Source organism: Pleurodeles waltl, chromosome 3_1 (genome assembly GCF_031143425.1).
Source record: "Pleurodeles waltl isolate 20211129_DDA chromosome 3_1, aPleWal1.hap1.20221129, whole genome shotgun sequence".
Lineage (NCBI taxonomy): Eukaryota > Metazoa > Chordata > Amphibia > Caudata > Salamandridae > Pleurodeles > Pleurodeles waltl.
The window spans coordinates 2,000,542,055-2,000,555,707 of record NC_090440.1 but is presented as its reverse complement, the minus strand read 5'-3'; the positions used below and the strand labels follow the sequence as shown (position 1 = coordinate 2,000,555,707).

Sequence of the window (13,653 nt, the reverse complement as noted above, 5' to 3'; positions counted from 1 at the left end):
TAAATTTTGTCTCTGACATTCATAGAAAATACACATCCTTACATAGGGACATTTTCTCAGAACATCAGCTGTTTTATTATGAAAACACTTCCCTGTCCCTTACATGTTAGAGGGAGATTCCAGCCAGAGAACCATGACTGTATGCTGATTGCTTCACTACAGCTGCTTATGCAGACTTCAGGCCTTTGCTCAGGTATGGGGGATGATGTCTTCCCAGGGGAACCTGAAGGGCAGGATTAGAGATTAACACGCTGTGCTCTATTATAGCCTAGGTAGGAATTAGTCTATTGACTGTAGTGACAATATGGAAGCGTTATTTTTATGCTTTACTCTCCTTGTCACAATTTTAATCTTGTCATGCTGTATCGTCCTGGATATTGCAGCCCACGCTTTGCTATCTAAGATGCAGTTGCTTCATTAAAAGCATTACTGAAACATATACTGCCTCTGTTTGTCATTGTGTATATGAGACTAATGTGACTGTGTGAAACGGATGAGTAACCAAGACTTCCCTGAGAAACCAGTTATGTCATGCGCTCGGCTGCCCAATCATCCCTGCCCTTGGGTAGGGATGAGGCACTGCTAGTTAGCCGGAGCAGAACCCAGATTGGAGCGACACCTGTAGTGGGTCAGACTCAGTCTCCCACGCCGCAGGCGATTCTGCCGCTCGAATTCCAGTAGTCTCATTAGAATAATGATAGCCTACGCGACAAGAGCTCTTGAAAGATTTTAGTCTTACAAAGCGTTAAAGGCCCTATGGTATTGAAAAGCCACAACTTGAAACAAAATGATAACCACTGACAATGTTTGTCACCCAAGTGATAATGAGGGCAGTCCTACAAAAAGTCACATGTGCAAGATTTTGCACATTTCCAAAGACAGGACTCAAACTTTCCAAACCCCGCAACACAAGGAAAATAAGTACATGAACATGGATTCCATTATTCTCTATCCACATGCATATTCATACGGCATATTTCCAAATGAAAAATGTACTGAGGAGATTCAATTCAAGGAACCACCAGCTCGGTCCTCACACTGACTCATCCAAATGTCTGAAACTTCAATTAGGAGTTTACAAAATTAATATATTTGCATTTTCAGCCCTCAGCCAACAGTGCATATAGGAATCTTTTTAGCCATATCAATCTGTTTTGCCTGTGCACTGTCACATAATGCAAATCACAAACATGAGCTCAATATACAATTCCCAAGAATAATCTGGGAGTAGTGTACACTGTTATAACAGCTGTGCAAAGAAGAAACAACACAAAGGAAACAAACCTTGCGATACTAACATTTTGGCCCTGATTAATAGTGGACCTAATTATCTCATCCAATAAGATCTGATTTTCCAGGGTATTGCCTACTTTGAGTGAATTTTTGTCTATTGTGATTTTAGCTCATCAGAATGTGGCATAAAAAGAGGAGTTTGGTATTTTCTCCAGTAAAAATCCACCAGTCCCAGACCTTCACGGGCAGAGTTAACCTGTCAATATATACTTGGAGAAAACTGCAGGTGTATGGGCTTTAACATGCCTTATAATTATCAAGTGTGATAACCTTAACAAAACTTATAAATCTGATTCTTTGCAAACAGGAGTTTGCCTATTGGTTGTACTTATTCAGACCAATTGTATCAAGGGGTGGGGGTTAATCAAGTAGGGCTTTATTGAACCCCTATCCACCCAGTTGTTGCAGTTGGAGATTTATATATATGTCCTATGGTTTTGAGGCTCCACTTGTTTGAGTGGTGCCTATTTCATGTAAAAATAAATAAAAAAACACACAAAAAAATGGAAATAATGTACATTAGTCTATAGTTTATGGCATACTTCAGTATGGGAGAATGTAAAAAAAGGCCTAAAAAATAATTTAGTTTTTCTCCGTTTTCATCCCAGGAACACATTTGGCTTTGGATGATCAGGTGCTGGAAAGTAGCTGCTCCTCTGGCCCTATCCTCAATTTAAACAAGAAATGCGGTTTAGAAAAGATATCTTTGCAATGATTATATTCTTACCAGTTAGCAGAGTTCCCATAACGTTGATAGCTAACCGCGCCACACTCAGAGATTTCGGTAACGCATATTGGATACACAAATATGAAAGGAGCTGGATAGCAAATTTCTAGGGGTGAAAAACAATCAAAAGTTGTAAACCTAATAGCACAAGGTTTTAAGAACAAGAAAATAATGAAGAATAGAACTAAGAAGGTAAGGTAGGTGTAAAAAATACAGCTTGCCTGTTTCTCAAGTTCAGGTTGAGCGATTAACTCAGGGATGAAGTCGAGGCAGATGTGCATGGATGGAATTCCCGCAACTGTCAATGGCAGAAGTTCACAAGGATAACCCTGGGTACAGCAAGAACACACATTACTATTAGTTCTACAGAGGGACTAAGGTTAAAATGACACAAAGCATATGCTCCAGCATGCACGCAGACAAGTTCAGGCATGCAGACACAAAATACACACACAGACTTATTAAAGTAGAGTAAGTTCTTTCATTAGCACCACTGCTGTGCACTCAAGATTGCAAACTGCACGTTTAATAATGCTGTATTGCAGACATAGATGATACAGTTGGACACTTTGCAGCTCTGTGTACACTGGATGTGAAGCAGCCAATGAGTATCAATCAGAATGGTATGCAACAACTAGTTTACACCAAAAATCAGAAGTCTTTCACATGCATTCTCATTGGCCACCACCTAACAGCCAGGTATTCCCAGCATGCCAGTAAGGGTAGCAGCTAGCAGACTGACTCTTGTACATTTACATTATCCTTCATGAATAGGTTCCTTCTATCACACAGGAGTGAGTTTCGGGAGTCAGCTCGACATCCTATGATTCTGTGCAAATCACTTAATCTCCCCATGCCTAAAACCAAAAGGAATGTGTCCTTAAATAATGCTCATGTAAAGCACTCCAATACCTTTGGGTCAAGTATGCGCTATATAAAACTGCAAAAAAAAAAAAAATATATACCAAGGCCCTCATTTCAACATTTGCGGTGAAAACCGCCTACCACCGCGGCGATGGCCCCCAAAAGACCGTCGCTGCGGCTACCATCTGTCCGCAATAATATGACCACAGTCGGATTTCCGCCACAAGAAGGGCAGAAATCCATCTGTGGCCATACTGGCGGATGGCGGTAAGGTGGCGCTGCTACCACCAGCAGTGCCACGCCAGTAGACCGCTGCAAGCCGTATTATGAGAAATAATACGGCCTGGCGGTGTTCTGCTGGCGGACACCGATCCAGTCCCGTCCCAGAAGTTCCCTTGGATCCAGGTAAGTCAGGTTTTCAACAGGGAAGGCGGGTGTTGTGTTTGTGGTGGTGTGTGCATGTATGTTTGAGAGTGTGCGTGTATGAATGTGTGTGAGTGCGTGTATGTATGGAAATGTGTATGCGTATCCGCGTGTATATTATGATGTGTGTGCGGAGGTGTGCGTCAATGAATGTATGCATGCGTGGATGCATGCGTGGATGAGTGTGTCTGCATGTGTGTGTGTGTTTGGGGGGCGTGGATGTAGGGGTGGTGTGGGGGGGGGTGTCTGGGGAGGTTTTGGGGGAGGGGGCCACCTATCAGTGACAGGGAAGGAATTCCCTGTCACTGATAGGGCCTACCGCCATGGTTTTCGTGGTGTTCGTAACCATGGCGGTAGGCAGGGACATAATACCTCGAGTGGCACAATGGCGGCCACCGGGCTGGAGATTCTCATCTCCAGCCCGGCGGCTGCTACTGCTATAGTGGTTGGAGTGGTACATTGGCGGATTGGCTTCAGCCAACCCGCCAATGTCATAATGTGGTGGTAAGTACCGCTAGCCTGTTGGTAGTACTACCGCCACATTAGCTTCGACGGCCGGAGTCATAATGACCCCTAAGTGTTTTGCACACTTCTGTCACTGGGTTACACTTGGGCTACCTTTGGGTGATATTTGTGCTACATTTGGGCTCTTTTTTCTCTGGTGGCCATCATGGGAGTCTTACTAGTTATGAAGCTCCATAATTTCCTCATTTACTGCAGTATCCTAAGTAGAAAATGCTTTCGGTTTTCCACTTCAATTCCATCAAGATGGAGTTCAGATGTGTCACACGTTTGGCATAAATTCAGAATGTTAGCACTCTAGTTGTTCATTAGAACACTGTAGTAAAGGTGCTGATCACCAGGGAGTTAACTGGCAATCTGCTGCAGGTGTTGAAAGAGCATGTTCAGTATGCATGTCAATGTTTTATGAAATGGAGGAGGAAGATATTTGAGAGCTCACTTAAAACGTGCCCTAGTTATTCTTTTCACAGCACTAACCATAATTTCTATGACAAAATTAACCCTCTCATTTTTTTCCTTTCTAAATTAAACGTTTTAAGTTTTACCAGTTGGATTCAATCTAGATGGCTTCAGGTGTGCCCCACTTTTGTCATAAGTAAGACTGTTAGTGCTCTAGTTGCTCTTTACATCACTCTGGAAGGCTGCAGTAGAACATAAGGGAATCACACAGGCTATTCTTGTTGGAAGTTCATGTTTTACTGACAATGACAAACTTCATTCTCATATGGCTGAGAAACACAGTTTGAATTTACAGAAAATATGTTCCCACCTTTTTGTGACCCTCAAAACCAGGCAATTCAATACAATGCATTTCACAAGGGTCAATGTGTGTATGTATATATATATATATATATATATATATATACATATATATATATATATATATAATTCAACAAAAGTATTCACTGCACTCCATGAAGTTTCAATAGTGCTTATTTATTAATGCCAAAATAACAACCACCTACGCGTTTCAACTCCACAAGGAGTCCTGTGAACAAGACTCCTTGTGGAGTTGAAACGCGTAGGTGGTTGTTATTTTGGCATTAATAAATAGGCACTATTGAAACTTCATGGAGTGCAGTGAATACTTTTGTTGAATTATATTCCTCGAGATTGGTCCTCTCCGTCACTGGCACCGGCTCTGTCAAGTGGGAGCTGAGAAAAAGAGGGGGTCCCAAAAAGCGTTTTCCACATAGGTTCTTTTAAACACACCTACAGCATAAAATGCTGAACAGAATTACACCGAATTTGGCAGGAAGTAGGATGCTGTTCCTCAGATTACGCTTTTTGTGATTTGGTGTAAATCCCTTCAGTAGTTTTGGAGTAATTTAAGACCAAACAATATAAATATATAGGGACGCAGATCCTCCGCAGAGCCGACTATCCCTGTGCATATATCTGATTGCCTGGCAACACAAGGAAGTGTTGGCAGTCATCTTTAGACTCTGCTTTAGCAGAGTCACAGAAAAAAAGTTAAAAAATAAATAAATAAAAATAAAGAGGCCAGGGTTTGGTCACCCTGACCTCTTAGCTCTGGTGCTGAGGTCCCAGAGCAACCATGAAATAATCAGAAGGGTCATTTTCGGACCCCAAAGCCCCACCTCCCTAGGGCTTCAATAAATGAATGTTGCGGGTGGTCTTGTCACACTCTCTCTCTCTTCCATCCCATAGTGGGATTGGGGAAAAAAAAAAAATAGAGAGATTGATTGTCATTGTAATGGTCTCTCCATGCAATGACTTCGAAGAGTTAAACTAGCAAGATGTTTGGTATGACTGTTAATAGTTTTGCTTGGATGCAGAGCGGAACAGAGTCATTTCTGGCCTAATGGTCACAGTCTTGTGCTGTCACTCAGTAGGCCAATGGTTCAAATCCTAGTATCGCTTGCCAGGGTGTTTATTTATTTCCTAGTGTTTTGACTGTTAAACGTTCCTAGTAATGGAACATTCACGTTTTTTCCCAATCACATGCATGGGTTGACTGTCATAGATATGCCTGGAAGCATCACAGTAAGGAGTTACCTGTGACCTAAAGGTTAAGGTCACAGACCCTCACACTGAAATTTGAAGTTCTGCTCCAGGTGTGCCTGTGGTTTTTTTCCCTTGCTTAATTCCTTTTAAACTTCAAAAGTTTAAGGTTCATACTAAAAGGAGATTTCACACTTTTTTAATTGACAAATACATTTTTCTTTCCAATTTTTCTACAAAGATCTCATTCTAAGTATATCATAATCAAAGCCTAAAAAAACTCTCTCTCTCCCGCTCCTCTCTTTCTCAATTTCTGTTTTCAATCTCTTTCTCCCAGTTATACACCCACTAAGACCCTTATGCACCCACTCACAGACCCCTCAGACACACACACATCCACTCAGACTCTCACTCACCCACTCACAGGCCCACTGAAACCCTCATGCACCCACTCAGACTCACACAGACACTGACTGAACCACAAGACACTGATGCACTCACTATCACACCCAGACACTCTCACAGCCAGTCTCACCCCCAGATACACCTTCTCATACCTATTCTCACACCCAGTGAGACAGGCCGCTTCCAAATCCCGTCACGCATAGCAAAGGGCCATGTGCAGCGTGGGGTTGGGTGGTTAGGGGGTTGGCCGCAGGATCTGGCTGTGGCCCTGGAATTGCAGCCAGCCGCCACCATGCACAATGCAAGGTTGGGTGCTTATAGGTAGGAGGTTGAGCCAACTGCTTCTATGCAGGGCCACAGGTTGTGGTTGGATTAACGTAATGAAAATTACTATAAATTGAAAAAAACATAGAAATTCATTAAAAAAAAACAAAGGTTACAGGTATGTTCTAGTTAAGAGACAGAATATAAAAAAAAAAAAAACTAGAGAAATTAACTTTAAAAAAAACAAAGGTTTCCATAGCAAGGGCGCGAGCTATAGGTACCTTAGGGCACAAGTTATAGTTACTTTAGAAAATTCCAACTATAACAGGTGGATTTCTATGGCTTTGTACAGTTAAATGGAAGCCTAACTATAACTTCCCTCTATACTTTGTCAGTGAATTTCCATGTTTTTCTAATTCTGTTTTCTAATTATAACAGCCCTATGACCTGTGGGTTTTTCAGTGAATATCTATGTTTTTTTTTTTTTTTTTAACATATAGTAATTTTCATTACTATACATTAATCCAAACATCGCTGCGCATGGCCAAAGGCTGTGTGCAGCAGGGGTTGTCTGCAGGGCCTGGCCTGCGACCATTCCTGGCAGCCAATGCCTATAAACACCTAAGGCCATGCGCCGCGGGAGTTGGCCTGTGGCCAGTCCCTGCAGCCAACTCCTATAGCAACCCAACCTTGCATGGCCCCCCTCCTCAGGCCGATATCGGCCCTGGGGACCCCCATCCCCCGGGGCCCAGTGTAAACATTTAATTTTTGTTGTGGGGAGGGGGACTGTGCAGCCCCCGATCCCCAAGTCTATTTCGTCCCTGGGGACATCTTCCCCTGGGGTGTGGCCTAAATATTTTATTTGGGGATGGGGGGGCTGTGGGCCCCCCATAAGTGGCCGATCTCAGCCCCAGGGACACCATCCCCCAAGCCCCGAGGCCTGGCCTAATAATTTTTTTATTTTGAGGATGGGGGCACCATCCCTGGGGCCCTGCCATAGGCACACAATCACAATGTTACCAGCCATGGCCACACAGTCACAATGTTTGGGACAATGGGGAAGCTTGAAGGCCTCCACTGGCCCTGCTGGCTCCCTGCCTCCTGCAGGAGCCAGCAGGCCACAGCTATGTCCTGGGGGTGAGCACCCCGGGACATAGCAGAAGCTGGCCATGGGGGAGAGGGGGAGTCCCCAGGGACATAATAGGCTCCTCGAGTGAGGCTGCGTGGCCCCCTTCCAACACAGAACAGCCCTGGGAGGTGGTGGTCCCCAGGGCTGCAGCTGGTCCGAAACTGATTTCTTTTTTTATTTTTATTTTTACAGTTTGCCCCGCACCAAATTTACTGAATGCCACAGTGAGGTGGTGGTCCCTGGGACTGCAGGGAGACCCCCATCCCCCCCACACAATTTGCAGAATGCCCTGGGGCGGGGCCCGGGGCTCTGGGGGAAGGCATTGGGCCTCCCCCACATCAAAAAAGTGGAGAGGTGGCGGCCCCTGCCTACAATTACATTATAGCCGCAGGGAAATGGTGGGGGGAGGATCCTGCACTGCATGGGCTTGGCAAAGTAAGGTATGGTAATAAAACCGCACTTTACTTTAAAAAACCCTAGAAATCCACTGGGAAAAAACGAAGGTGAAAGTGACATTATAGTTCAGTATAGTAATTTTATATATATATATATATATATATATATATATATATATATATATATATATATATATATATATACACACACATATAATATATATATATATATATATATATATAGAGAGAGAGAGGGAGAATATGTAATACATTTAATAATATAATAATTATATTTTTAAAAACTTAGAAATTAAAATGCTAAAAGAAAGGTTAAAGTGATGTTATAGTTAAGCAAATAGGCCAGTTAAAGAATTTCATTTTAAACTCAAAAAACACTGAAATTCACCACTTACAGTTATCTGAATGTAACTATAACAGGTGCCCTAAAGTAGCTATTACTTGCCATGCTCTGCTTACACCTTCACATATTACATCATTAATGACATGTCCAATGGCTGCATTGATAACATCCCTAATTACATCTGAAATGACATCGTTTATGACAACACTGTGCCTGGCGGGGGAATAAGATATGTGAAAACGTTTGCTGAAGAGCTTCAGGGGAACCTTCCTCTAAATGTATTTGACCAGCAGTTTTACAGCCTCCGACTGAATTTCAGCTTCATCCCACTCAAAGCTTCCATCACCCTCAAATACAAAATTAAGATTTTAAAAAGCAGCGTGAAATCTCCAAAGCCCCAACTGGATAGCCCTGCATCAGGTATCTGTCCTTCAGTTCGATAGTGGCTTCAACAATTCAGTGACGGCTCACTCAGGGAGGATTCTTCTTCTCAAAAAGTGAAAAGGTCCCTTTCTGCATTGGGACTTGTCAACATGTTGCTTCACAAAATGTGACAAATTCCCTTTATGAAGTGGGAACTATTGGACTTCCAAACTTTCACTGGGACCAATCTACTTGTATCCAACCAGGGTTCCTTTGCCGTTGGCCTAAAATAGCGCCTCGGTCCGAACTACCGATCCATCATTGACACTTTGCACTTTTTGGTGTCACTTTCCCTTAAATCTTCAAAAATTCAACTCTCCAGTTCCCATTATTGGATATTTGTTGTTTAAAATGTTTTACACATTGCCTCCGATTTAAGCCCGATTGCTTTGTATCACATTACTGGCGATTGAACACTGGTTTATTTTATTTCATTTGTCCACCCCAAATAATAACTTTCCAACAAAAATCATAAAAAACGTAATTACCTGCGAAGTAAGCTACCACTATGTAATGGTAGGTAGGTAGAAAACAAGTTTATAAAACATTCTAACAGTACATAAAAACAGTTAAAGTTAAAAATTGACTTAAAACCCATTGACCCACTCACCACTCCCCCATCATACTGTAACCAATCATTAAAAGAGAACATAAAAATCACACAATTCCTACTGCCACATCTAAGTAACGCATTTCTGACAGCTACTCTACTGCCTTCACACTGTTTTATATGTAAAAAAACAAAAAAACAAAGGTATCAGAAACTTAGGGCCTGATTACAACCTTGGCGGATGGAATACTCCGTCACAAACGTGAAGGATATCCTGCCCGCCGCATTACAAGTCCCATTATATCATATGGAACCTGTAAAACGGCGGGTGGGATATCCATCATGTTTGTGACAGAGTATCCTATCCAAAAGGGTAGTAATCAGGTCCTTAGTCTGGTCAGGAAAATAAAAAGCACAGTCCATAAGTATATGCAACAGAGAACATTTTACGTTATCCTGGATCATGGCCCAACGGGATGAGTACATTGGGTTGCATCCCACTCTTGCCCCTAAAATTTAATTCCGCAGGCTGGGATCAGGTACCTGTACCAAGTAGGGGAAAACAGTATCCAGGCTTAGAGAGAGTCTTAAGAAACTAATTGAAGGTTTCTGACTCAGGTTAGCAAGGTAGTAGTGGACAACCATCCATATTTCCAATTAAATCTAGACAAACAGCTAGCTTGCTTTGCTTTGGCTTAATACTATCCCAATGTGTGTTCCATTTTAAACTCCTCTTAAAAGTCAAATGTAAATATTTATAGGAATCAATTAATTCCACCTTCCAGGCATATAGGCGCCAGCTAAATTTTCTTACTCTCTTACCGAAGACCAACACCTTCTTCTGTAGATTGATTTTCAAATGGCTCTGCTTACTATATGTTTCAAGGGAGTATAATTTTCTCTGCAAGTAAATTGGAGTGCAGACCAACAGCACCAGGGTCTCTGCATTAAGCAGACAAGCAATATGCTGTTTCCCGACTTTAGGAGAGAAGGACTTTGTTTGGGATATGTAAGTAGGGAGATCAGCTAGGAATAAAGTAATTATATGGGGGGCTAAAACACACCCCTGCCAAAAGCTGTTCCCCATGGGGATTTTCTGGGAAAACCATCCCGATTTATCTAGTGCCAACTGGGCCCAACTGTCGGTGTGTAGTTTGCAAAGCACTAACGAGGTCCACAGGAAGCTCCCAGGGGGCAAGGTTTCTCCATAGGATTTCTCCATCCACCGAATCAAAGGCTATCTGGAAAACAACAAAACTGCAGCACAGCCTTTAGTCCGCTTCTGAATGATGACCCATAGAGCAAAGCAATGGTCCATAGTAGAATGGCCCTCCTGAAAGCCCCCTTGCTCAATTGGGATGATCTTAGATTCTAAAAGAATGATTTTAGAAAACACCTTGACTGAGATGTCCAAAAGGCTAATCAGCCTTGGGGGGGGGGGGGTTACTACTTCATAGTCAATAGAGCCAGGAGGTAAGAGAAAAGTCAACTTCTTCCAGGAAACTCCCAGAATAAAACATTAGTAGAGGCCAGGTGTAGAGAATCGGAGGCGCTGCAGAGCTTAGGCACATTAGGCTTCACTTGGCTTCACATATGGACCATGAGACTGGCTGGGGGCTAAAGACCCACCCTTCCACCCTGCTGCACTTATAAGCCCCCCGGCTCTCCCACAGGGCTAGAACACAGAGGGGGAGGGGCGCATTTAGCACCCACCAAACTGCCTAAAGCCTCACAGTGGTGTCCTCCCTTGCTGACAGCTTGGCCCAGGCAACCCCCCACAGACTGCCTCGGAAGGCTCACAAAGAAGAGGGAGAACAGGGAAAGCTTATCAGGCTCCCTCAGCACCCAGGGTCCACAGGAGACCAGATAGTCCTGGTTCCGCGGAAGAGTGGGTGGTTCTGGTGCTGCAAAAAAAATGTGCGCTGCGTCTGCTCCAGAGAAAGAAATGCAGGGACTGGAGCATTTGGTCAGGCTGGCCAAGCTGGGCTCTGCAGCAGCAAGAAGGATTCCCTCATGATCGGTGACAGCATCCAGTAAAGGTAGGGAAAACACACCCTTGAAATACTTTACCTCTGAAATGACTGCGATGTACTTACCTGCAATATTAAGAACATCATGAATTTTAGCAAATTAAAAAAATGTATTTATTTATAGAGTGCATGGATACCAGAAAGTCGCTGTGGCAGTGATAACCAACACTAAATCAACCCAAATCGATTAGCCTATCAGTGCTTATAAAGCCAGGTTTGTAGTTGCTTTCTGAAAATCAGAAAGTAGTTGCTTTAAAAAAAACTAGAAAGTTGGAGAGCTCCCTTATGTCCCAGGGGAGTGAATTCCAAGGGGTCTGCCCCCTTGCTGTACCTTCTATAACTTGGGTAACATTTAAAAGCAAGGCTGTATCTTAGATACCTAAAAGAAGAAGGCTGAATAACAGCACAAAGCCCATGTGAGCAAATAAGAGGAGAACAGTTGTAGCACTGACTGCCTACGTCAGGGAAAGCCTTAAAGCATTTGCATAGGCTTTTAAAAAGAACACACTTGGAAGCCATTGCAAAGTCCGCTCATGCCATGAGATAAGTATATGATGCCTCAGTTTGAGTAAAAGGTGAGCTGCTGTATTCTGCACTGCAGCTGCAAATGATGAATAGTTTAAGCAGGGAATCCTAAAGTACAGTCATTTACACAGCTGCTGAGCTAGGCACCCACCACTGATTGAAGAATGAGGTAGTGAGTTTTCTCCGGTAAAAACTGAAGATTATTATTATTTTTAAGAGACCTCAGCTTAAAGAAGTAGGACGTTGTAACTTTAGCAGCCTGCATCTTGAAGAGAGTTTGTCAATAAACACAAACATGAGATTTTTTTTACAGTCCTAGCCAGAGGTGGGTAATGACCTAAGGCATCTGGCTGCCATCCAGAAGACCAGCTAGAGGATGGGCTGCCTAGCACCTTAACCTCAGTTTTGTACTAGGTACATTTCAAACAATTTCTGACAACCTATCAGCTTTGAGTCCAGAGTTGAAGTTGAGATGGCTTCGTTGCTATTGGTATCCCACCTAAGAATTGTGTATCACCAGAACAGCACAAGAGATGATGTTCATTGATAAGCTCAACAGGGCAAACCACACAGAGACCAAAAACCCTGGTAATTAATGAAGAGCACAGATGAACCCCATAATGCATGGGACTGGCTGGCAATCTAAATGGGGGAATAAGTACCTTCTCACAGCAACCTGTTCAGAAGGAACAAATCCAGTTTGAAGCCAGTCCTCTCTGAGCCTGTCCACCAGTGTGAGAGGCGCTGCTGCTAATGGAGGCACACAACTCATAATGATCCCCTGCAATCTGAGGTTTGTAACTGTGACTTAAATGAGGCCTCTTTGCTGATAATCTCAATGCCAAGTTGTTGGACTTTCTTTGCTTATGCAGGGTCATCCCCAATCTTTTTGCCTCCTGCCTCCTATTTTTCTGACCTGTTGCTGTTGGCTTTTGAACTCAGAGCACTTTACCACTGCTAACCAGTGCTAAAGTGCATATGCTCTCTGTGTAACATTGTATGTAATTGGTTTATTCATGATTGGCAGATTTGATTTACCAGTAAGTCCCTAGTAAAGTGCATTAGAGGTGCCAGGGCCTGTAAATCAAATGCTACTAGTGGGCCTGGAGCACTGGTTGTGCCACCCACATAAGTAGCTCTGTAATCATGTCTCAGACCTGCCATTGCAGTGTCTGTGTGTGCAGTTTTAATTGTAAATTCGACTTGGCAAGTGTAACCACTTGCCAGGCCTAAACCTTCCCTTTTCTTACATTTAAGACACCCCTAAAGTAGGTCCTAGGTAGCCCCAAGGGCAGGGTGCAGTGTATGGGTAAGGTAGGACATATAGTAATGTGTTTAAAACAATGAAATATTGCTAAATTCGTTTTTCACTGTTGCAAGGCCTGTCCCTCTCATAGGTTAACATGAGGGCTACCTTTAAATATGATTAAAGTGTAGATTCCCTTTGCGAGTGGATGGACATGTGGAGTTTGGGGTCTCTGAGCTCACAATTTAAAAATACATCTTTTAGTAAAGTTGATTTTAAGATTGTGTGTTTGAAAATGCCACTTTTAGAAAGTGTGCATTTTCTTGCCTATACCATTTCTGTGACTGCCTGTTTGTGGATTCCCTGTCTGGATCAGTTTGACAGTTGGGCTGGTTGCACCTCACACTAGACAGTGACACAGAAGGAGCTGGGGTGTAGTCTGCATTTCCTGATCAGCCAGCTGTGCTAGGAGGGGGGGGGGGGGGGGGGGGGAGAGTGGTCACTTACACCTGAAAGGGCTGTGCCTGTCCT

General features: G+C 43.2%; 1 protein-coding gene across 1 annotated transcript in view; it reads right to left on the bottom strand.

The window, feature by feature from the left end:
- Positions 1-13,653, bottom strand: part of INTS2 (integrator complex subunit 2) — a 194,079-nt gene that overhangs the window by 38,465 nt on the left and 141,961 nt on the right. The window contains exons 22-23 of the mRNA XM_069226442.1: positions 2,242-2,349; positions 2,021-2,126 (exon numbers count right to left, since the gene is read on the bottom strand). Of these exons, the coding sequence (XP_069082543.1) occupies positions 2,021-2,126; positions 2,242-2,349 (214 nt within the window). The remainder of the gene's footprint in view (positions 1-2,020; positions 2,127-2,241; positions 2,350-13,653) is intronic.